This window comes from Artemia sp. Qi Xiang Cuo, chromosome 4, assembly GCF_049724085.1.
Source record: "Artemia sp. Qi Xiang Cuo chromosome 4, ASM4972408v1, whole genome shotgun sequence".
Classification (NCBI taxonomy): domain Eukaryota; kingdom Metazoa; phylum Arthropoda; class Branchiopoda; order Anostraca; family Artemiidae; genus Artemia; species Artemia sp. Qi Xiang Cuo.
In genome coordinates, this window is record NC_142797.1 from 51,226,196 (window position 1) to 51,253,272 (window position 27,077).

Sequence of the window (27,077 nt, forward strand, 5' to 3'; positions counted from 1 at the left end):
TTACTGAGTTCACTTACATGTTCTTCAAATTCCTTGGAATGCAAAAGAACTTCCAAAAACAGTCTGAAATTGCTTTCCATAAAAATATCAGTCTGGAGGAATCTAAAAGAAAATAACACTGAATTACAAATGTTTTCATAAATTACGATTTGAGTTGCAAAGACATTCCCACATACTACTAACGCATTTTCCACATACTATTTTTGCCAGTTTTAGCTTGTAACTCTGTTCTTCTTTTCGTAAGCATTCTGATCATTTGAGATTGAAACTTGCCCATAACTTAGGTTGTCTTCATAGAATGAAACATGTATTTCCTTTTTCCATCCTTAAAATTTTATATCATTCTCTAATTGAATCATATTTTAAATATTGCCCTGTAATATACCTCAACACATTTATGGTCCATCTCCCACCTCTTCAGATAATTCAAAATAAGGCGGTTAGAATCCTGGGTACTTTTGTTCATCGCCCAGTGAGGCTTCAAAATCTTTCAGAAACTCAAACTTTATATCTTTTTCTCAATATACTTAATCTCAAACAACTGAAAGACCTGCATACAGCATTGTGGTATTATGATATCCAATCTTCGGCAAATTATTTCCATGATCTGGGTATAATTGAGACTCCCATTTCTCCTGCCCACCACGTCCGCTCCAAGAAGTATCGCCTTCCCCCAATTAAATTTGAAAGAGCTAGATTCTCAATCAGATAACAGATCCCTCATATTGCAAATACATTTAATTTAATAGATGTGTCCCCAAGATTCAAGAGCCGATTTTATTTGAAAAAACATTTTTAAAAAATTGTTCTTTTCCTGGAGGTTGGGATTGGTGAATTTGGATTTTAGTATGAAATTTGTTGTGGTGTTATCACGCTGGGGTGGCCTCCTCTGTTATCTCCTCCCATATGTGCCTTTTTTTTTTTCATTATTGATATGCTTTATTTGTTATTTCGACATTTTTTTTTTTTTTGTTTTTGGCCGACACATCGAGCCCTGCTCCCCGTCGGCCAGTTTAGAAAATAATTTATTCATGTAATTTGTTTTTTAAATAAAAGTTATCTATCTTTAACATTCTTTCTTCATCTCTCGTAATTTTCTCCATAAATTCTCTCTATATTATATTTCGATATATTTAAAACACATACTTTCTAGTTAATCAAGTGACTGAGGAAGGTTGTCGTATCCCTGGCACTTATGAGGTAGATTTAAACATCCAGCAAGTTTTTTTTACCATCCTTTGCAAAAATAAAGAAGGATGGTCTGTGGCTTAGCCATTAAGATTCCTAAGGGCCTTAAAATGGGTATAAAAAAACTGAAACGAGTAAAAATTCTAATAGTTCTTTCACACAACACCGTAAAAAACTTTCACAATAGCCGAACTAACGACTTTATATGCCATTTCTGACGAACACATTCTTGGTATTTATCAACCATCATGGGAACACGGATTTTTATTATTTCTAGAAAAAAGAAAATGTTTTCAAAGTCAGTTGAACATTGTTCCATTATTACTATTTTTTATCATTTAGAGTACAAATCCTATTTGCCGGTTACTTAAGCCACGAGACTCGTGAACTATAAATCTTCGCACCTGTGGCTCCACACTGGTGAGTACGGTACATCTTTTAAAATTAATGATACCGATTGCCTCTTCCCCTAGACTGGGTAAATGCTTCATTTTACTGATTTTTCCATTATCATATTTAATTCGAATTTTTTTATAATTTCACTGAAAAGACTTTTAATTTTTTAATTTTTATAACTAAACCTTTCTTTGAAATGTATTTAAAAATTAGTCCCATATGCAGGACAATCTCTTAGAAAACTGTGCCTTGTGAGGCAAAAATAACTCGTAGGTTGGACTGTCAACTCTCTTCTAGTAAGCTTGCATACAGATATTTTGGTAGTAGGAGGGGAGTTTTGGAAAGAATCAGTGAATCTTACTATGAGGGGATGGACAAAGTCTCGAAAAGTGCTGTTTTATACCCATATTTTAGGCCGATGTTGCCGGAAATGTCTACTACATACAGCGAATATGGTCAGAAGTGTTGGAGGTATGCAGTATTTTGTTGTTAAAAGTAAAGGAAGTGTAGCTTCGATCGGAGGTGACCGTCAATTCTCTTCTAGTAAGCTTGCATAGATATATTTTGGCAGTAGGAGAGGTGTTTTTGGAAAGAGTCAGTGAATCTTACTATGAGAGGAGGGACAAAGTCTCAAAAAGTGCCCTATTAGGCCCGTATTTTTATACCTTTGATGAGAGGGTTTTCAGTTAGACTTGAGCGGGGAATTTTAAATAACATACAATTTGTGCCCTGGGGGATTTTTTTGAGAAGTATTTGGATGTAAAACAAAATATGATATTCACATGTTTGCTTGGACTAGTAGTAAGCTTGTGTAAGGTTTCAGGGGATATTTAAGGGGTGATTTACTCCATATACACCAAATACAGTGCAATATCACGGGTGATTGCGTAATAAGCCGTACCACGGTCATTCCTCTATTACTAAGACCGGTATATGTCATAGCAGACTGGTTTCTGAGGCCATATCCATTTTCTGTGCCAATCATAGATGTATAAGGAATTACACAAGAATATGTGTGCAGTTTCACGGGTTCATGCCTTACCATGGGTCGGTATCTATATATTTCACGACTACAAGCCTTGCCAGACATGTTTTTCTAGGTTCAACAGCAAAAACTAAATTTCGTCATATCGCGTATTCAAAGGTTTAATACACTGTTCTGTAAAAAATACTGGTTTCAGTCGTAGGGTAAGATAATAAAGTTTTTTCGTATGAATAATGTTTTTACTAAAGGTACAGCCAAGCCGAGCATGTTTCTGAGTAAAAAATTGTCAAACACTAATAACCTCTAGGCTGAATGTACCTTGCATCTTGTCCAGAATTGAAAGAATATGGTGTTATATATCAAAAAATTGTACCGTTTGCTTAAAAATAACTCTTTGCAAAAAAAGATATTATACTGGGATAACTCTGCAATGAATGATTTTAATTGGTGATTGAATTATAGGGGCGAAACAGAGGTAGTTATCATTTTGAATTGGACTGTATGAAGGTGGTAAAAAAGGGTTAAACTGCCCACCAGTTAAGGTAAGCCCGAAGGGGTCGCTAACTCATAGGCAATTTATTATAGATTTGGAATAACGTCCTAGGCATCAATCTACGGCAACGATTAACGATGAAAAGGTGACCTTGTGACTTGACCTAACTTAACTTCTCGGATGTGTTCTCTATAATACACAATTACCGTTTGAACAGTGTTGTCAATATAAAATATGCTCTAACATTATAGTATACTAAAAAGTTGATACTAATAGAGATGTAAATGCCCAGAAAGGAATTTTAATAAAGAAATTCAGAACAATCCTTAGAAATCCTTAGAAATCAAGTAGTGAGGTGATTATAGGTTTGACGCATCGAGGATCGCAATCATCAATGACCTTAACCACCAAGGACCTAAAGGCCCCCTCTCCCCAACTTTTTGACCCCCCTCCCCCCATTTTTTTACTTTTTTTGTAGTTTTTTTAGAAATTTTTATTAACTTTTTTTATTATTTTTTGAACATGATATATTTTTTTCAAATTTTTTTTACATATCTCCGAATGAGATCGAACATACTTAAAACATAAGAAATTCACATTTAATATTTTCCAAATTCAAATGAAAATGATATAGATAAGTTAGTCGTGACTTTTATTATCAGAAAAATAATGTCTGTAGTACTACTTTTCTTTTTTTGGACTGATTTTTTTTACTTTGAAATTATTAAACTTTTTTTACCTATCTTAAAATGACATGAAATATGCTTGTGGCTCTACCAATCGTACTCCATGCTTGCTCTTGCACTGGCACTGGCACTGTCACTCTATGGCAGATTATCGACACTACCTAGTTTAATGCATGTCTTAAATCAGGGTTTTTTACGTAGTGGAAGGATAAACACATCATTCATATCTTTAAAAAGTAAAGATGAACCATTTTAAGAAAGTGTGTTCACATGATCGTGTTATTGTAGCAATGAATGCTGACATGGAGAAGTATTTGAACTATGAAACAAGTAAAAGGGCTAGCACTATCGGAAACGTATGCATGCGTTGTCATGACAGTAAGGAATTAAATTTCTTTGGAGTACCAAAAAGTTCAACTCTTATGAGGGTGGACATGCGAGATTGAGATCTCCGGAGATGATTGCACTCAAAGAGACTGCCAACATAAAAATAATCGTTGATGAGGAGGGGCATCTTCTTGCTAATGCTTGTGGTAACATGTTAGCCAGTGTTAAAACCTATCGTCATCTTTTGGGTATTAGAATTCAAATGAAAGCAGAGGGGAAAAGAAAGGCCTACTCTTCTACTAATATCATGCACCATATGTTGTCTACGTGCCGGAACTGTTACCTATGTGAAAATAATATGATAATAGACAGTGAAATTGCCAGAAAAATAAAAAGGGCACTGATAGAAAATATCACTAAGGAATATAAAGATGAATCGATGAAAAACAAAGTACCAGCAAATGTTACTAACATCATTGATCAAACAGTCAATGAGCCAAGTAATACAAAAGACGAAACGCATATTGAGCCTGTCGATGACACACCAGTAAAAATTGTACATGACTTAAAATGGAATAACGATTATTCTACTGATTACGACCGAAGAGAAAACAATAGCTACAGTATCAAGAGAGAACATGGTGAACTATTTTATGGAACAAATTCAAAATTTCCAAAGCAGTTCATTAATATTAATAATGTATAATAATGTATCTACCATATATTTATATTAATATTCTACATCTCATTATTTCATAAAAAATTTATTATCTATTACTTTGTTATATTCCCATTATTTCTAGGGTAACCTGGCAGGTTCATAGAGGTTTTATTAGAAACTGAGATAGGTTAACAGATACACATACAGAGAGAGTGAGAAACACTTACAAATATATAGATTCAGACTTGCAAACCGACAAAGACAGACACAGGAACAAGTAGCACCCACCCAGACAAACTGGCTTAGAGAGTGAGAGAGACAAAAAAACATACAAATATGTACATTCAGACATACATACGGACAAAGACAGACATTGAGATAAGCAAACACCCACCCAGACACACAACCAAAGGGAGTGAGAGAGACAAAAACAAATACAACTATATAGATTTAATAATAGAAATCGACAAAGAAAACATGAGGACAGGCAAACACCCATCCAGACAAATAGGGAAAGAGAGTGAGAGAGACAAAAACAAATACAACTATATAGATTCAGACATATAGACCGACAAAGACAGGCACTGACATAAGCAAACACCCACCAGACGCACAACCAAAGAGAGTGAGAGGGATAAAAATAAATACAGCTATATAGATTTAATCATGGAAATCGACAAAGACAAACACGAGGACAGGCAAACACCCACCCCGAAAAATAGGAATAGAGAGTGAGAGAGACAAAAACAAATACAACTATATAGATTCAGATATATAAACCGACAAAGAAAGGCAATGAGATAAGCAAACACCCGCCCAGACACACAGACAAAGAGAGGGAGAGAGTCAAAAACACATTCATATACATAGATTCAGACATACAAACCGACAATGACAGGCACTGGAAGAAGCAAACACCTGCCCAGACTCACAGGCAAAGAGAGTGAGTGAGATAAAAATACATGAAAATATATAGATTCAGACGTACAAACTGACAAAGACAGGCACTGGGATAAGCAAAGATCTGTCAAGACACACACGCAAAGAGAGTGAGAGAGACAAAAACAAATACAACTATATAGATTCAGACATACAAACCTATAAAGACAGGCACTTGGAGAAGCAAACATCCGCCCAGACACAAATGCAATGAGAGTGAGAGAGACAAAAACACATACAAACACATAGATTAAGACATACAAACCGATAAAGACAGGCACTGGGAAACGGAAACATCCGCCCACACACACACACAGGCAAAGAGAGTGAGACTATAGATTCAGACGTAAAAACCGACTAAGACAGACACTGAGAGAAGCAAACACCCACCCAGATTCACAAGCAAAGAGAGTGAGAGAGTCAAAAACAAAAACAACTATATAGATTCTGACATACAAATCGACAAAGACAGGCATGGGGAGAAGCAAACACACGCCCAAACACATAGGCAAAGAGAGTGAGGAAGACAAAAACACATACAAATATATAGATTTTGACATGCAAACCAACAAAGACAGGCATTGAGATAAGCAAACACTTGCCCAGACACACAACCAAAGAGAGTAAGAGAGACAAAAATAAATACAACTATACAGATTCAATCACAGAAATCTAGAGATAAGCAAAGAGATAAGTAAACACCGGCAGAGACATACATACACTAAGAGTAACAGAGTCAAAACGCATACAAATACAAATATTTATAAATGCAAACTGATAAAGAAAAGCACATGGGGAATGAAACATCCGCTCTCAGACAAAAGCCAGGATAGTCAGCGAGGTAAAAATACATGCACATATATAGATTTAGAAATACAAACCAAAATAGACAGGTATTGAGATAAGCAAAAAGCCGGCCAGACACACAGGCAAAGGAAGTGAGAGAGAGAGATAAACACATACAAATATATAGATTCAGACATCCAAACCGACAAAGACAGGCACTGAGATAAGCAAACACCCGCCCAGACACATAGACAAAGAGAGTGAGAGACAAAAAAAAAATGTAACTATATAGATTGAGACATACAAACCGACAAAGACAGGCACTGGGAGAAGTAAACATCCACCAAGACATATATGCAAAGAAAGTGAGAGAGGCGAAAACACAAACAAACACATAGATTAAGACATACAAACCAACAAAGACAGTCAATGGGACACGCAAACATCCGCCCACACAAACACAGGCAAAGAGAGTGAGAGTATAGATTCAGACGTTAAAACCGACATAGACAGTCACTGAGAGAAGCAAACACCCACCCAGATTCACAAGCAAAGAGAGTGAGAGAGTCAAAAACACATACAAATACATAGCTTCAGACATACAAACCAACAAAGACAGACACTGGAAGAAGCAAACATCCGCCCAGACGCATAGGCAAAGAGAGTGAGAGAGATAAAAACATATGCAAACATATAGATTCAGACATACAAACCAACAAAGACAGGCATTGAGACACATATAAATATATAGATTCTAACATACAAATCAACAAAGACAAGAACTGAGATAAGCAAACACCCGCCCAGACACATAGGCACAGAGAGTGAGAGAGAAAAAACAAATATAACTATATGGATTCAATCAAACAAACAGACACAGATATGCACTAGGAAAATTAAACGCTAGTCCAAAAAGAGAGGCAAAAAGAATTAGAGCATGTATTTGGACTTAAAAGCCGATAAAAACAGGGACGAAGAGAACCTAACACCAATGCAGATACATATAGATTCAAACAAAAAGATCGACGAAGACAGGTACTAACATAAGCTAACACCCGCCCAGACCCGCCAAGACACATAGGCAAAGAGAGTGAGAGTAAAGATTCAGACGTAGAAACCGACGAACAAAAACATTGGGAGAAGCAAACACCTACCCAGATACACAGGCAAAGAGAGTGAGAGAGACAAAACACATACAAATAAATAGATTAAGACACACAAACCGACAAAAACAGGCACTGGGTCAAGCAAACACCCACCCAGAAACACAGGCAAAGAGAGTTAGAGTATAGATTCAGACGTAAAAACCGACAAAGACAGACACTGAGAGAAGCTAAAACCCACCCAAATTCACAAAAAAAGAGAGTGAGAGTATGGACTCAAATGTTAAAACCGACAAAGACAGACACTGAAAGAAGTAAACTTAACGCGCTAAGTGAACTTAAATTAACTTTTTTTTTGCATGTCTCTCTCACTATATCCGCGTGTCTGAAGGAGTGTGCTACCTATAACTATAGGTGTTCCAGTGCCTGTCTTTGTCGGTCTGTATGTCTGACTATAATTAGTTGTATTTTTTTTGTCCCTCTTACTCTCTTTGCCTATGTTTCTGGGTGGATGTTTGCGTATCTCAGTGCCTGTTTTTGTCGATTTGTATGTCTGAATCTATATATGGGTATGCGTTTTTGTCTCTCTCACTTCCATTGCTTGCATGTCTGGGCGGGTGTTTGCTTATCTCAATGCCTGTCTTTGTTGTTTTTTTATGTCTGAATCTATATATTTGTATGTGTTTTTATCTCTCTCACTCTCTTTGCCTATGTGTCTGGGTGGATGTTTGTTTTGCTTTTCCCAGTGCTTGTATTTGTCGGTTTATGTGCCTGAATCTATGTATTTGCATGCGTTTTTGACTCTCACGCTCTCTTTGCCTGTGTATGTGGGTGGGTGTTTCCTTCTCTCAGTATCTGTCTTTGTCGGTTTTTAAGTTTGAATCCATACTCTCACTCTCTCTGCTTGTGAATCTGGGTGGGTGTTTGCTTCTCTCAGTGTCTGTCTTTGTTGGTTTGTATGTTTGAATCTATATATTTGCAGGTTCTTTTCTCTCTCTCACTTCCTTTGCTTGAATCTTTACTCTCACTCTCTTTGCATGTTTGTGTGTGGGCGGATGTTTGCGTGTCCCAGTGCCTATTTTTCTCGGATACTTTGTTTGAGTCTGTTGGTTCCTATGCGTTTTTGTCTCAATCACTCTTTCTGCATGTATGTCCTTTTAAATATTCGCTTCTCATGGTGTCTGGCTTTGTTAGTATGTGCGTCTCAATACCTACAGATCTATGTGTTTTTTACTCTCTCACTCTCTTTGTCATTGTGTCTGGGTGGGTGTTAGCTTATCTCAGTGCCTGTCTTTGTCGGTTTATATGTCTGAATCTATATAGTTGCATTTATTATTGCCTCTCTCAATCTCTTTGCCTATGCGTCTGGGCGGATGGTTGCTTCTCCCAATGCCTTTCTTTGTCGGTTTGTATGTCTGAATCTATGTATTTATATGCGTTTTGACTCTCTCACTCTCTTTTCTGTGTGTTTGGGCGGTTGTTTGCTTATATCAGTACCTGTCTTTGTCGGTTTATATGGATGAATCTATATAGTTGTATTTGTTGTTGTCTCTCACACTCTCTTTGCCTATGTGTCTGGGTGGGTGTTTGCCTGTCTTCGTGTTTGTCTTTGTCGATTTCTATGATTGAATCTATATAGTTATATAGTTAGTGATTGAATCTATATGTCTTTGTTGGTTTGTATGTCTGAATCTATCTATTTGTATGTGTGTTTTTGTCTCTCTCACTCTCTTTGCCTGTGTGTCTGGGTGGGTATTTGCATGTCCCAGTGCCTGTCTTTGTCGGTATGTATGTCAGAATCTATGTAGATGTATGTGTTTTTGTCTCTCTCACTCTCTTTGCTTTTGTATCTGGGCGGATGTTTGCTTGTCCCAGTGCCTGTCTTTTTCAATTTGTATGTCTGAATCTATGTATTTGTATGCGTTTTTGACTCTCTCACTCTCTTTGTCGGTGTGTCTGGGCGGTTGTTTGCTTATCTCAGTGCCTGTGTTTGTCACTTTATATGTCTGAATCTATATAGTTGTATTTGTTTTTGTCTCTCTCACTCTCTTTGCCTATGTGTCTGGGTGGGTGTTTGCCGGTCCTCGTGTTTGTCTTTGGCGATTTCTATGATTAAATCTATATATTTTTATTTGCTTTTGTCTATCTCACTCTCTTTGGTTGTGTGTCTGGGTGGGTGTTTGCTTATCTCAATGCCTGACTTTGTCGGTTTGTCTTAATCTATGTGTTTGTATGTGTTTTTGTCTCTCTCACTGTCTTTGCCTATGTGTCTGGGCGGGTGTTTGATTTTATCAGTGCCTGTCTTTGTCGGTTTGTATGTCTGAATATATATATTTGTATGTGTTTTTGTCTCTCTCACTTCCTTCGCTTGTGAGTCTGGGCGGGTGTTTGCTTATCTCAATGCCTGTCTTTGTTGGTTTGTATGTTAAAATCCATATATTTGCATGTGTTTTTATCTATCTCACTCTCTTTGCCTATGTGTCTAGGCAGATGGTTGCTGTCCCAGTGCCTGTCTTTGTCGGTTTGTATGTCTGAATCTATGTATTTGTATGCGTTTTTGACTCTCTCACCCTCTTTGCCTGTGTGTCTGGTTGGGTGTTTGCTTATCTCAGTGCCTGTCTTTGTCGGTTTATATGTCTTAGTCTATATAGTTGCATTTGTTTTTGACTCTCTCACTCTCTTTGTCTATGTGTCTGGGTGGGTGTTTGCGTGTCCTTGTGTTTGTCTTTGTCGATTTCTATGATTGAATCTATATAGTTGTATTTGCTTTTGTCTCTCTCACTCTCTTTGGTTGTGTGTCTGGGCGGGTGTTTGCTTATCTCAATGCCTGTCTTTGTTGGTTTGTATGTCAAAATCTGTATATTTGCATGTGTTTTTGTCTCTCTCACTCTCTATGCCTATCTGTCTAGGCGTTTTTTTGCTTTTCCCATTGCCTGTCTTTGTTGGTTTGTATGTCTGAATCTATATATTTATATATGTTTTAGTCTCTCTCACTCTCTTTGCCTGTGTGTCTGAACTGGTGTTTGCTGATCCCAGTGCCTGTCTTTGTCGGTATGTATGGCTGAATCTATATAGTTGTATTTGTTTTTGTCTCTCTCACTCTCTTTGACTATGTGTCTGGGCGGATGTTTGCTTCTTCCGGTGCCTGTCTTTGTTGGTTTGTATGTCTGAATCTATGTATTACTATGCGTTTTTGACTCTCTCACTCTCTTTGTCTGTGTGTCTGGTCGGGTGTTTGCTTATCTCAGTGCCTGTTTTTATCGGTTTTTATGTCTGAATCTATATAGTTGTATTTGTTATTTTCTCTCTCACTCTCTTTGCATATGTGTCTTGGTGGCTGTTTGCTTGTCCTCGTGTTTGTCTTTGTTGATTCTATGATTGAATCTATATATTTTTATTGGTTTTTGTCTATCTTACTCTCTTTGGTTGTGTGTCTGGGTGGGTGTTTGCTTATCTCAATGCCTGTCTTTGTTGGTTTGTATGTCAAAATCTAGATATTTGCATGCGTTTTTGTCTCCCTCATTCTCTTTGCCTGTGTCTCTGGCCAGGTATTTACTCATTCCAGTGCCTGTCTTTGTCGGTATGTATTTCTGAATTTATATATTTGTATGTGCTTTTGTCACTCTCACTTTCTAAGCCAGGGTTTCTGGGTGGGTGCCTGCTTGTTGTCTGAATCTATATATATTTGTGTGTTTCTCACTTTCTCTGTATGTGTATTTTTTAACCTGTCTCCGTTTCTAATAAAACCTCTATGAACCTGCTAGCTTACCCTAGAAATAATGGGAACATAACAAAGTAATAGATAACTTATTTTTAATAAAATAATGGCATGTAGGATATTAATATAAATACATGTTAGATACATTATTATACATTATTAATATCAATGAACTACTTTGGAAATTTTGGATTTGTTCCATAAAATAGTAACCATGTTCTCTCTTGATACTGTACCTATTGTCTTTTCTTAGTTCGTAATCAGTAGAATAATCATTATTCCATTTTGAGTCATACACAATTTTTACTGGTGTGTCACCGACAGGTTCAATATGTGTTTCGTCTTTGGTATTATTTGGTTCATTGAATGTTTGATCAATGATGTTAGTAACGTTTGCTGGCACTTTGTTTTTCATCGATTCATCTTTATATTCCTTAGTGATATTTTCTGCCAGTGCCCTTTTTATTTTTCTGACAATTTCACTGTCTATTATCATGTTATTTTTACATAGGTAATAGTTCCGGAACGTAGACAAGATATGGTTTATGATATTAGTAGAAGATTAGGACTTTCTTTTCCCTTTTGCTTTCATTTGAATGCTAATATCCGAAAGCTGACGATAGGGTTTAACACTGGCTAACATGTCACCAAAAGCACTAGCAAGAAGATGCCCCTCCTCATCAACTATTATTTTTATGTTGGCATTCTCTTTGAGTGCAATCCTCTCCGGAGATCTCTATCTCGCATATCTACCATCATAAGAGTTGAATTTTTTTTTTACTCCAAAGAAATTTAATTCTTTACTGTCAGGACAATGCATGCATACGTTTCCGATTGTGCTACCACGTGTGCTTGTTTCATAGTTTAAATACTTCTCCTTACCAGCATTCAATGCTACAATAACACTGTCATGTGAACACACTTTCTTGAAATGCTTCATCTTCACTTTTTTAAAGATAAGATTTATGCGTTTATCTTTCCAATACGTAAATATTACTGATTTATTACATGCATCAAACTAGGTAGTGTCGATAACCTGCCATAGAGTGCCAGTGGGAAAGCCGTGTCGTGTCCATGAGCAAGCATGGAGTACGATTGGTAGAGCCACAAACATATTTTATGCCATTTTAAGATACGTAAAGAAAAGTTGAATAATTTCGAATTCCAAAAAAAAGTTAGTCCAAAAAAAGAAGAAAAGTGGTACTACAAATATTATTTTCTAATAATGAAAGTCACGACTAAAATATCTATATCATTCTCATTTTGAATTTGGAAAATATTAAATGTGAATTTCTTATGTTTTAAGTATGTTTGATCTCATTCTGAGATAAGTAGAAAAAAGTTGGAAAAAATATAATGTTCAAAAAATAATAAAAAAAAGTTACTAAAAATTTCTAAACAAACTTTAAAAAATAAGTATAAAAAATGGGGAGAGGGGGGTCAAAAAGTTTGGGGGAGGTTACCCCTTGGAGGTTGGGGGTAAGGGGCCCTTTTGAGGTTGAGGTCCTTGGTGGTTAGGGTCACTGGTGATTGCGATCCATGATGGTTCAAACCAACAATCACCTCAGTGCTTGATTTCTAAGGATTTTTAAGAATTGTTCCGAATTTCTTTATTAAAGTTCCTTTCTTGGCATTTACATCTCTATTAGTATCAACATTTTAGTATACTATAATGTTAGAGCATATTTTATATTGACAACACTGTTCAAACGGTACTTGTGAATTATATAGAACACATCCGAGAAGTTAAGTTAGGTCAAGTCACAAGGTCATATTTTCATCGTTAATCGTTGCCGTAGATTGATGCCTAGGACGTTATTCCAAATCTATAATAAATTGCCTATGAGTTAGCAACCCCTTCGGGCTTACCTTAACTGGTAGGCAGTTTAACCCTTTTTTACCACCTTCATATAATCCAATTCAAAATGTTATCTACGTCTGTTTCGTCCCTATTATTCGATCACCAATTAAGATCATTCATTGCAGAGTTATGCCAGTATAATATCTTTTTCGTAAATAGAGTTATTTTTACGCAAATGGTAAAATTTTTTGTAATCTAACACCATATGCTATCAATTCTGGACAAGATGCAAGGTACCTTCAGCCTAGAGGTTATTAGTGTTTGACAGTTTTTGACTCAGAAACATGCTCGGCTTGGCTGTACCTTCAGTAAAAACATTATTCATACGAAAAAACTTTATTATCTTACCCTACGACTGAAACCAGTATTTTTTACAGAACAGTGTATTAAACCTTTGAATACGCGATATGACGAAATTTAGTTTTTGCTGTTGAACCTAGAAAAATATGTCTGGCAAGGCTTCTAGTCGTGAAATATATATATATACCGACCCATGGTAAGGCATGAACCTGAGAAACTGCACACATATTCCTGTGTAATTCCTTATACATCTATGATTGGCACGAAAATGGATTTTGCCTCAGAAACCAGTCTGCTAAGGCATATACTGGTCCTAGTAATACATGAATGACCGTGGTAAGGCTTATTACGCAATCACCCGTGATATTGCACTGTATTTGGTGTATATGGAGTAAATCGCCCCTGAATTATCTCCTGAAACTTTATACAAGCTTACTACTTGCACTTCGAAGGGGAGCATCCCCCTGACAAAAAGCTTTACCGAAGAACCTACCCGTTGAAAATTTTGAATCTATTTTATTTATTATATAAATTTATTATTATTTATTAATTTATTATTTAGCCTTTAGCCTTTTAGCCTTTCAGATATTCCCTCCTCTACTAAAAATAGTTTTAAACTTCAGATATTAAAGAGTGGAAGGAAGGCTCAGCATAATGGTTGTCACCATCAGAACAGTCCAATTTTACTGGTTAAAGCAAATGGACCATGATGAGCCATTTTATTCCCAAAGCATTATTATATTTAAGTTCATGTTTAGCGTAAAAAACGAACAGTCTTAAGCAAGGCCGTATCGAGGGGGTGTTGGGTTTTAACCTCTTCCCCCCGAAACGTTTGTCCGACTCGTAAAAAGTAATACAATTGAATATAAATAATTTTTCGATGTGTTTTTTAAAGTTTTTGTTGTACCACCCCCCGCCCACAAAAAAAGAAATCAATCCTTTTGTAACCCCCCCCCCCAAAAAAAAAACAACAAAAAACAACAAAACATCCTGCATACAAAACTGGGCTTAAGAGGATGAGGGCAGCAATTAGCTTTGCCACCACAACAAAATAAAAATCGCCGATTTTTGGTCCAGAAAATCACCAAAAATCACCAGTTTTCCACCAAGAAAATCACCAGAAATCACCAGTATTTTACCAAAATCACAAAAAATCGGTGTTCAATAATGATAGTCTTCACACCAAAAAAACGCGTAAAAGAGCTTAAAAAACGAACAGTCTTAAGCAAGGCCGTATTGACGGGGGTGTTGGTTTTTAACCCCTTCCCGCCGAAACGTTTGTCCGACTCGTAAAAACGCAACATAATTGAACATAAATAATTTTTCGATGTGTTTTTATAAGTTTTGTTGTACCCACCCCCCTCCAAAAAAAGAAACCAATCCTTTTGTAAACACCCCCCCCCCAAAAAAAAAACAAAAAAACAGCCTGCATACCACACTTGGCTTAAGAGGATCACCAAAAAAATCACCAAAAATCGGTGTTCAAAAATGATAGTCTTCACACCAAAAAAACGCGTTGGGCACTCTGAGCTAAGAAATTATGTTTTTCAAGGGATGTCAACTGCTCAAGAAGGAAGAGAATTTATACCAAAAACCAGAATTCCAGCCAAAACTGAAATTGTGACCTAAAATCCTGTTTCTGGACATAAGAACCTTTTTATTTATTTAACTACTATTTTACTTTTCTTTGCCTTTATTTTGCAAAATTTTTTCGTTTTCTTTTTTCTAGGTTTCCATTGAAGAGAATAACCACAATAATCCTCTTTCGTCCTCAAATCGAATTTCATTTGCTTATGAGCGTTTTTGTATCCGCCTGCCACAGTTGGTATTCTTAATGGTAAACATTAGCTCTGAAAAAGGCCACTCAAATGGTGTCGATTTCTTTTATATTTCTTTTACTTCTTGAAAATTGTCATGGGTCAAGTCTAAACTGAAATATTGGACAAACGGTAATAAATCTTGTTTCCTCTGTTCGTTTGACAAGAGCCCTGCTCTGACTGAACATCGAAATACTGTGATTTGGAGGTATCATACAAAAGAAGCATCTTAGCAAAAAACGCAAGGGCCAGAGAGCACGCAATTCTACCAGGCAGCAGAAAAAGATTTCATCATTAAGTTTTTAACAGCATTCCTTTTCCGAACCCACAACTTCACAAAATGTACCTGGCGGGGTTGTCCTCCTCCCCCTGAAATAAATTTTTTGTCGCTAGCTCCATTAAATAATGTGTAAGTTCATGACCCCGGGGATGAATTCCAAAGACCTACTTTGAATCTTCAAGAATTTTAGGTCTAATGCTAAAGTTTATCTATAAGCTAACAAGTTAGATAAGCGGTGTAGACATAAGAAAGGGGACCGTGAATACGTAGAGTATCTTAATAGCTATCCGTGAGTTCTGTCCTCAAATTTGAAGTGAGAAGGATGACTTTAGCCGAAGACAAACTATTTGAACTACAGAGAAACATTTATTATTATTCATTAGTTCCATACCAGGTAGAAGAATATGTTCTTTAATTAACCGTCGTTTCTACTACAATCTACCGAAAATCTTGTATTGATCATATACTAGTCGCAAATGGCAGTACAAATTATACACAAGGAAACCAAATCTGTCAGTATTCAAATAATATCAAATCAAAATCTATAACTCAAATTAAATCATTATCAAATATAGTATATCATAATAAATCATATCAAATATATAGGATGATATCAAGCTGCAGCAGTTTGTGTAGAAGATTTAAATGAAAAAAATAACTCTGTGCTCTTCAAATATGAAACAGAAATAAATAAAAATATTAAAGGTTATCCCAAAAGAATGTATTTTGTGCTACTGGTCTTCCCTTTTCCACAGCCTAGCCTTTGTGACTAGTGATGAGGATAATTCCCTTGTTGCCTGGTCTTCAACAAACCTGTGCACATGCATCAAAGCACTTGAAGTGTCTGGTTCTAGTTTATATTTGAGGGGAATTTTGATTATTTGTAGCAGCGAAAACTGCCTCTCTTCTGCAGCACTTTAGTGTGGCAGTCCCGTCAGGATATCCATGAATTTTGGCAAGGTAGGAAAAAGAAAATCGCCTTCTCTATTCTTAAATTCAGACAGGAATGACCAAAATTTTGCTGAGTTGTCGCCAGTTTTGGAACGGATTGAATTGTCGGGGTGACTCAAGGATCGAAACTCTCTGTCCAAGTCAGCAATGTTAAGGCTCAGGTACTTTTCTTTCTTGATCTATGATAACATATCAATGATGCTGACAAGACTTCATGACAAGAAACTACAAGATGACGATGAAGATTTGAGCATTAGCCTTATGACCCAGACAGGAAAATGGTCTAAAAGACAGCAAAATTACCAATGTACACAAGATCAAGATTTAAATGTCAGGCGTCAAAGATCAAGGCCAATGAACTACTAATAACTTATTGTCAATAACTTCAATTAGTCTTTAATGATACATAAAAACATTTATTTGGTAGCCCTGTAAATTGTTTGACTTTACACTCCTGATTGCATCTGCTGAATACAAAGCACAAAATGGTAATACAATATAACTGGCCAGAAACAACAGTGAAAAAGGGCTCGAAAGAAAAGAATAAAGAATATATCCTCTCTTTGTTTCAAGATTACTTGCCAACTGTAAGAATAATAAAATAGAAAACCTATACTGAAGTTAGTTCAGCCCAAACTCCAGCAAGAACAGGGAATGTGGATGATTTGAATCTAATCCATAGTACGAATATAATAGGCCAAAGCAGGAATATCAGACTTAAGTTTAATGTAGTATCAACTATGAAACATTTCGAGTGAGGCTTGTCCCATCTTAACATTCTGCATATAAGAAAACCAGATAAAATTTTGTTTATAAACTTCTCTCTCAAGAGTCTATTTACTTTAATGTTAGTAGAGTAGTACCTTATACTTTGCGCCCTTTATGTTCCATCCTGTTTTATTTGCTACCTTTATGTTCCTTCTGGTTTTTCTGGTAGGTATTTGTAATCTAGTGGTCAATACATCTTTCAAAGAGGAACGAGTACGCAATACCGGTCCTAGTGTGATTGATTTTTTGGACAATTGCCTTTAGTCAAAACTAGTTTGTTAGGAGTGTGTCGTTGATCAAGCTAACTCTCATTGGAAAAAAGGGGTATAAAGCTTTTTGTTTTTGATAAGAATTGCACAATGAATGTATCGTTTGACGTGGGCATTTTTTATGAGCCAATCAGAGGTTGTTTAATATACGATAACTTGATTTGTGGTTGAGATTTGAATAAAAGAAATTGTTATGTTATTTGCTTGCTTGTATAGGAATTCCCATGTTATTTGCTTGGATGTATAGATATTCCATTGTTATTTTCTTGCATGTATAGGAATTCCCATGTTATTTGCTTGCTTGTATAGGAATTCCCATGTTATTTGCTTGCGTGTATAGGAATTCCAATGTTATTTTCTTGCTTGTATAGGAATTCCCATGTTATTTTATTGAAAGAATATTATTTACAAATTAATTTTCTTTAAGGTTTATTAATTAACATGTTATTTTATTGCTTTTATATGAATTCCTATGTTATTTGCTTGCGTGTATAGGAATTCCCATGTTATTTGCTTGCATGTATAGGAATTCCCATGTTATTTGCTTTCTTTTATAGGAAGTCCCAAGCTATTTTCTTTCGAGTTTAGTAAGTACCTTGTTATTTACTTGCTTTTATAGTAATTCCCATGTTATTTGCTTGCCTGTATAGGAATTCCCAGGTTATTTGCTTGAATGTATAGGAATTCCCATGTTAGATGTTTTCCTGTATAGGAATTCCCAGGATATTTTATTGCAGGTATAGGAACTCCCATGTTATTTGCTTTCCTGTATAGGTATTGCCACGTTATTTTGCTTGCATGTAGATCTAGTCCCATTTTATGTGCGTTCGAGGATCGCTATTCCCAAGTTATGTGATTTCATGTATAGGAATTCAGTAGTTATGTGATTGCGTGTATGTGAATTCACTTGTTATTATCTAGAAAGTGTATTACTTAACTTCTTATTTGATTGAAGGACTATGACATCCCTTGTTAGTAGATTGAGGGTATAGGAATTCCCATGTTATTTGCTTACATGCATAGGAATTCCCTTGTTATTTGCTAGCATGTATAGGAATTCCCATGTTATTTGCTTGCTTGTATAGGAATTCCTATGTTATTTGCTTGCGTGTATAGGAATTCCCATGGTATTTGCTTGCGTGTAAAGGAATTACCATGTTATTTGCTTGCATGTATAGGAATTCCCAAGTTATTTGCTTGCGTGTATAGGAATCCCCTTGTTATTTTCTTTCTTGTATAGGAATTCCCATGTTATTTGCTTGCATGTATAGGAACTCCCATGTTATTTGCGTGCATGTATAGGGATTCCCAAGTTATTTTGCTTGCGTGTATAGGAATTCCCATGTTATTTGGTTTCTTGCATAGGAATTCCCATGTTATTTTCTTGCATGTATAGGAATTCCCATGTTATTTGCTTGCTTGTATAGGAACTCCCATGGTATTTGCTTGCACGTATAGGAAATCCCACTTTATTTTGATTGCGTTTATAGGAATTCCCCTGTTATTTGCTTGCTTATATAGGAATTCCCATGTTATTTGCTTGCATGTGCAGGAATTCCCATGTTATTTGCTTGCGTATATAGGAATTCCCATGCTATTTTAAGGGCTTATGTCCCCCCCATGCCATTATAAGAGTTTATTTCCCTTTCCTATGCTATTCCAGGAGCTTATGTTCCTTCCTATGCTATTATAAGGGCTTTTCCGTGTGGTTTTTCTTTACTTGGTACCCATTAAAAACAAAAATTTTGTGTTAAATAAGTAGTTCTTATATCTTTTAAAAGAGCTTTACGGGATTTGAGACACTCTTTTGACTGATTCCGTTTGATTTTTCTTTACTTAGTGTTCATTAAAAACTAAATTTTTGTGTTAAATAAGCAGTTCTTGTATCTTTTAAAAGAGCTTTACGGGTTTTGAGAGACTCGGTTGTCTAATTCCGTGTGATTTTTCTTTACTTGGTGCCCATTAAAAAAGTTGCTAGCGAAAACCCGTGTGGATGAGTTGAAATAAAAAATTTTAACAAGAACTGTCTGAAAAGTGTGTTGGGGGAGATGGGTTGATTGGCAGAAGGATGTATTAGCGAATTTAAAGTGGAGGGCGAGTTTCTAGCGAAAAAAATCTAAGCTAATAGGGGTTTTTGACCGTAAACTCTAGTTTTTTGTAAGAAAATTATGGAAAATACAATTCGTTGGTTCATAGGTGAAACTTAAGTCCAGGTATGGATCGAAAAATAAACTATTTCTGTAGAATCTGAGCTAATAAGGGTTTTTGACCATAAACTCTAGTTTCCTGTAAGAAAATTATGCAAAATACAATTCTCTCGTTCAAATGTGAAACTTAGGTCCATTCTCTGGTTCAAATGTGGAAAAACCCGTGTGAATGAGTTAAAATATAAATTTTTTAACAAGAAATGACTGAAAAGTGTTTTGGAGGAGATGGGTTAATTGGCAGAAGGATGTATTAGCGTAGTTATAGTGGAGGCCGAGTTGCTAGCGAAAAACCTGTGTGGATGAGTTGAAATAAAAAATTTTAACAAGAAATGGCTGAAAAGGGTTTTGAGGAAGATGGGTTGATTGGCAGAAGGATGTTTTAGCGAAGTTATAGTGGAGGGCAAGTTGCTAGTGAAAAATCTAATCTAGTAAGGGTTTTTGACCGTAAACTCTAGTTTTTTTGTAAGAAAATTAGGGAAAATACAATTTGTTGGGTCATAGAAACTTAAGTCCAGGTATGGATTGAAAAATAAACTATTTCTGTAGAATCTGAGATAATAAGGGTTTTTGACCATAAACTCTAGTTTCCTGTAAGAAAATTATGGAAAATACAATTCTCTCGTTCAAATGTGAAACTTAGGTCAATTCTCTGGTTCAAATGTGACACTTAAGTCCAGTTTTGTATGCTCATAATAATGAGGACTGATGGTTATAATTAAATATTTTTTTTTTCATAAAAGAAAAATATTTTTTTAAACTTCTAAATTATTCAATTTTTTTTTTGTACATATATTAAAATTACAAATATGCTTACGGCTCCAAAAACTGTACTCTGTGATTGGTCAGAGACATATTTTGGCTTTGCCACTGGCGTTCTATGTCCGAATATCGACAATACCTTGTCTATTGCATGTATTAAATCAGTATTTTTTACGCAGTAGTACGATAAACACATAAGTCATATCTTTTAAAAAAGTGAAGATGGAGCATTTTAATAAAGTGTGTTCACATGCCAATGTTATTGTAGCATTGAATGCTGACATGGAGAAGTATTTAAACTATGAAACAAGTAAGAATGGTAGCACTATTGGAAATGTATGTGTGCATTGTCATGACAGTAAGGAATTTAAGTTCTTTGAAGCACCAAAAAAATTCAATTCTTTTTATGGCGGATATGCAAGAGTGAGATATCCAGAGATGATAGCACTCAAAGAAAATGCCAACATAAAAATAATAGTTGATGAAGAGGGACATCTTCCTGCCAGTGCTTGTGGTAACATGCTACCTATTGTTACACCCCATCGTCAACTTTCGGGTATTAGCATTCAACGGAAGATCAAAAGAAGACATGCATACTCTTCTACTAATATCATAAACCAAAATCTTGTCGACGTGCCGAAACTGTTACCTTTGTAAAAATAATGTTGGAATAGACAGTGAAATTGCCGGAAAAATAAAAAGGGCATTGGCAGAAAATATCACTAAGGAATATAAAGATGAATCGATGAAAAACAAAGTGCCAGCAAACTTCACTACCGTTAATCAAACAATTAATGAACCAAATAATAGCAAAGATAAAGTGCATATTGAAAATGTGGATGACCCCCCATTAAAAATGTGTTCACATGCTAGTGTTATTGTAGCATTGAATGATGACAAGGAGAAGTATTTGAACTATGAAACAAGTACAAGTGGTAGCACTATAGGAAACGTATGCGTGCGTTGTCATGACACTATGGAATTAAATTTCTTTGTAGTACCAAAAAAATTCAATTATACAAATGATTGATATGGGAAAGTATCATTTCCAGATATGTTATTACTCAAAGAGAATGCCAACATAGAAATAATAGTTGATGAAGAGGGGTATCTTCATGCTAATGCTATAGGTAACATGCTACCTATTGATAGAACATTTTGTCGGCCATTAGGTATTAGCATTCAAATGAAAGCAAAGAGGAAAAGAAAGGCCTACTCTGCTACTAATATCATAAACTATATCTTGTCTACGTGCCTAAACTGTTACCTGTGTAAAAATAATGTGATAATAGACAGTGAAATTGCCAGAAAAATAAAAAGGGTATTGTCAGAAAATATCACTATGGAATATAAAGATGAAACGATGAAAAACAAAGCACTAGCAAACGTTACTGGCATTGATCAAACAGTCAATGAATCAAATAATACCAAAGACGAAAAGTATATTGAGCCTGTTCATGAGACACCAGTAAAAATTGTGTATGATTCAAAATGGAATAATGATTATTCGACTGATTACGAACTAAGAGAAGACAATAACTACAATATCAAGAGAGAACATGGTGAACCATTTTATTGGAACAGATTCAAAATGTCCAAAGTTAATCATTGATATTAATAATGTATCATAATATATTTTTGTATTAATATTCTACATAACACTATTTCATTAAAAACATTACATTGTTATGTGTTCATTATTTTTTAGAGTAAGCTAGCACATCAAGCGTTTAGAATGTCTATTAAAACATCGACAATGTAAGAAAAGGAATTTGCATACATCTATTGTCAAACACATGGGAATAACATTGTCCAAATCTAGGTATCAGAATGAAAAATTGTAGGTAAGTAAGTAAGCAAGTAAGTAAGTAAGGAAGGAAGTAAGTAAGTAAGTAAGTAACAAACTCTTTCTTGACTTCACCTCATGGATACACAATGCAGAAATTTCATTTAAGAAATTATGAAAAAAATTGTAATCAAGTAACAAAAAATTGTAAGCAAGTAACAAACCCTTTTCTGAAGTTACCTCTAGGACACACAATGCAAAAGATTAATTTAATAAAGTATCAAAAAATTGTTATTAAGTAGCAAATTCTTTCTTTAATGTACCTCTTGGATAAAAAAACAAAAGACAATTCATTCAAGAAATTAAAAAAAAATTCTAAGAAAATAACAAATCCCTTCTTGAAATTACGTCATGGATACACAACGCAGAAATTTCATTTAAGAAATTATCGAAAATTGTTAGTAAGTAGCAAATTCTCTCTTGAATTCACCTCCTGGATAAATAAAAAAGACATTTCATTCAAGAAATTATGACAAAATTCGAAGTAATTAACAATCTCTTTCTTGAATCCTTCTCCTGAATGCACAATACAGATATTTCATTTAAGAAATTACGAAAAAATTGTAAAAAAGTAACAAACTCATTCTTGAATACACCTCTTGGATACACAATGCAGAAATTTCATTTAAGAAATTATCAAAAATTGTAAGTAAGTAGCAAATTATATCTCGAATTCACCTCGTGGATCAATAAAAAAGACATTTCATTCAAGAAATTATGACAAAATTCTAAGTAAGTAAAAAACTCTTTCTTGAAGTTATCTCATGGATACATAATGCTGAAATTTCATTTAAGAAATTATGAAAAAATTGTGAGAAAGTAACAAACTCTTTCCTGAAATCACGTCGTGGATGGACAATGCAGAAATTTTATTAATGAAATTATGAAAAAATTTTAAGCAAGTAGCAAATTCTTTCTTGAATTCACCTGCCGGATAAACAAAAAAGACATTTTGTTCAAGAAATTATGACAAAATTCAAAGTAAGTAACAAACTCATTATCGTTTTCATGACTCAGATAAATGATGTAGTAATTTAATTGAATAAATTATGAAAAAATTCTCAGTGAGTAACCATTTCTTTCTTAAAGTCAACTCTTGGACACACAATACGAAAATTTCATTCAATAAATTATGAAAAAAGTGTAAGCAAGTAACAAACTCTTTCCGAAACTACAAGTTATTTGCTTGCCATTCCTTGGCACCTTTCCAAACGAGTGGGGATCCCCCACTGGTTCCTACAGATTTCAAAAAAGTGATGTCTCTGTGTCATCTCTGTGATGACACACACATAGAGACGAGACACACACAGACACGACACACAAACAGAGTCATAGTGAGAGAGATATCCAAAAAGTTGGGTTGATCTAGGTTCACTTAGAGTGGCGTGCCACTAAGTTTCACATTTGAACGAGGACCTAAGTTTCACATTTGAACGAGAGAATTGTATTTTGCATAATTTTCTTACAGGAAACTAGAGTTTATGGTCAAAAACCCTTATTAGCTCAGATTCTACAGAAATAGTTTATTTTTCGATCCATACCTGGACTTAAGTTTCACCTATAAACCAACGAATTGTACTTTCCATAATTGTCTTACAAAAAACTAGAGTTTACGGTCAAAAACCTCATATTAGCTTAGATTTTTTTCGCTAGCAGCTCACCCTCCACTTTAAATTCGCTAATACATCCTTCTGCCAATCAACCCATCTCCCCCAAAACACTTTTCAGCCATTTCTTGTTAAAATTTATTATTTCAACTCATCCACACGGGGTTTTCGCTAGCAACTTTTTTAATGGGCACCAAGTAAAGAAAAATCACACGGAATTAGACAACCGAGTCTCTCAAACCCCGTAAAGCTCTTTTAAAAGATACAAGAACTACTTATTTAACACAAAAATATCGTTTTTAATGAGCACTAAGTAAAGAAAAATCAAACGGAATCAGGCAACAGAGTGTCTCAAACCCCGTAAAGCTCTTTTAAAATATATAAGAACTACTTATTTAACACAAAAATTTTGTTTTTAATGGGTACCAAGTAAAGAAAAACCACACGGAAAAGCCCTTATAATAGCATAGGAAGGAACATAAGATCCTGGAATAGCATAGGAAGGGGATATAAACTATTATAATAGCTTGGGGGGGGACATAAGCCCTTAAAATAGCATGGAGATTCCTAGATAATCAAGCAAATAACATGGGAATTCCTATACATGCAAGCAAATAACAAGGGAATTCCTATATATGCAAGCAAATAACAGGGGAATTCCTATATACGCAATCAAAATACCTTTGGAATTCCTATACGTGCAAGCAAATAACGTGGGATTTCCTATACAAGCAAGCAAATAACATGGGAATTTCTATACATGCAAGAACATAACATGGGAATTCCTATGCAAGAAAGCAAATAACATGGGAATTACTATACACGAAAGCAAAAAAAAGTGGCAATTCCTATACATCCAAGCAAATAACATGGGAGTTCCTATACATGAAAGCATATAACATGGGATTTCGTATACACGCAAGAATCGAAAATGTTATGGAATATCACTGATAGAATTTAACATGTGAATTCATAGACACTAATGCAAATAACCTGGGATTTCAAATAAATGCTCGATAATCACAAGGGTCAATATCCCCAAGATCGAACCTTACATGGTGAGTAATCAACACGCAAGCAACTAACAAGGGACTTCCTATACACGCAAGCAAATAACCTGGGAATTCCTTTACAAGAAAGCAAAAAACATGGGAATTCCTATACATGCAAGCAAATAAGATGGGAATTCCTAAACACGCAATCAAATAACAAGGGAATTCCTATACAAGCAAGCAAAAAACATGGGAATTCCTATACACGCAAGCAAATAACATCGGAATTACTATACATGCAAGCAAATAACATGGGAATTCCTATACAAGCAAGCAAAGAACATGGGAATTCCTATACAAGCAAGCAAATAACAAGTGACTTCCTCTACATGCAAGCAAATAACATGGGAATTCCTATACACGCAAGCAAATAACATGGAAATTCCTATACACGCAATCAAAATAAAGTGGCAATTCCTATACATGCAAGCAAATAACATGGGAGTTCCTATACCTGCAAGCAAATAACATGGGAATTCCTATACACGTAAACAAATAACATGGGAATTCCTATACAAGCAAGCAAATAACATGGGAATTCCCATACAAGCAAGAAAATAACTTGGGAATTACAATAAAATAAATCAAATACATTGGGTCGTCATATAATATCTTGAACCTAAATAGTGAATTAATATGAATGAAAGAAAATAACATGTTAAATCATATACAAGCAAGCAAATAACATGGGAATTCCTATACAAGCAAGCAAATAACATCGGAATTCCTATACAAGCAAGCAAATAACATGGGAATTCCTATACAAGCAAGCAAATAACAAGGGAATGCCTATACATGCAAGCAAATAACATGGGAATTCCTATACACGCAAGCAAATAACGTGGGAATTCCTATACATGCAAGCAAATAACATGGGAATTCCTATACACGCAAGCAAATAACATGGGAATTCCTATACATGCAAGCAAATAACAAGGGAATATCTATACCTGCAAGCAAATAACATGGGAATTCCTATACACGCAATTTCTTAGGGAATTCTAAGAAATTAAATAACATAACCATTTCTTTTATTCAAATCCCAACCACAAATCAAGTTATCGTATATTGAACAACCTCTGATTGGCTCATAAAAAATGCCCACGTCAAACGATACATTCATTGTGCAATTCTTATCAAAAACAAAAAGCTTTATACCCCTTTTTTCCAATGAGAGTTAGCTTTAGCAACGACACATTCCTAACAAACTATTCTTGACTAAAGGCAATTGTCCAAAAAATCAATCATACTAGGACCGGTAGTGCGTACTCGTTCCTCTTTGAAAGATGTATTGACCTCTAGATTAGAATTACCTACCAGAAAAACCGGAAGGAACATAAAGGCCGCAAATAAAACAGGATGGAACATAAAGGGCGCAAAGTATAAGGTACTACTCTACTAATGCTAAAGGTTAATTTCTCAGTAAACTCCCATCAGAAACCTAGTTAGGCTAAGCCTAATCTCAGTCCTGGTAAGGGGGAACTATGCGCGTTTTTGTATGTGTCATAGATAAGTAGGTTTGACAAAAGCCTAAAGAACCAAAATCAATTATGACAATTCCTCTGTTTAGTGTGTTCAAAACACTAAAAACAAAATATATGTTGCGTTCAAAACCTAGTATCTTTTCTTTTCTTTCCCTAAGAATGTTAATTCCCTTGAAAAAAAAGCTATCATAGGCTGCTGAATCTATGTGCATGTGGGACTATGCTTTCTTTACCTGAGAAATAACTTTTTTTCGTTTCTGAGCCTCAATCCGTTTATAGCACACATGGCCCACATGGGACACATGTTTTTATAAATTAAACTTTGTAACTACGGGGAAGCCAATTGCCAAGCTAAGAGGATACAGAAAAGCTCAAAATCAAGCAATTCTTTAGAAATAACGAATAAAAACAAGACATAAAATATGAAAGTCATTGATTATTTCACCTCAGTAAGACATTGGAAACCAATCATGCATGGAATGTCAACCACTTTTGTGGAAAATCACCAAATTAAATGAAAATCACCAAAAATCACCAAAGTAAAAAAAGACAATCACAAAAAACACCAGATTCAAGGAAATCACCAGAAAAATC

General features: G+C 35.2%; 1 protein-coding gene across 1 annotated transcript in view; it reads right to left on the minus strand.

The window, feature by feature from the left end:
* LOC148953213 (uncharacterized) overlaps positions 1 to 27,077 on the minus strand; it is a 156,905-nt gene that overhangs the window by 120,355 nt on the left and 9,473 nt on the right. The window contains exon 2 of the mRNA XM_089087903.1: positions 18 to 102. Coding sequence (XP_088944029.1) covers positions 18 to 102 — 85 coding nt within the window. The remainder of the gene's footprint in view (positions 1 to 17; positions 103 to 27,077) is intronic.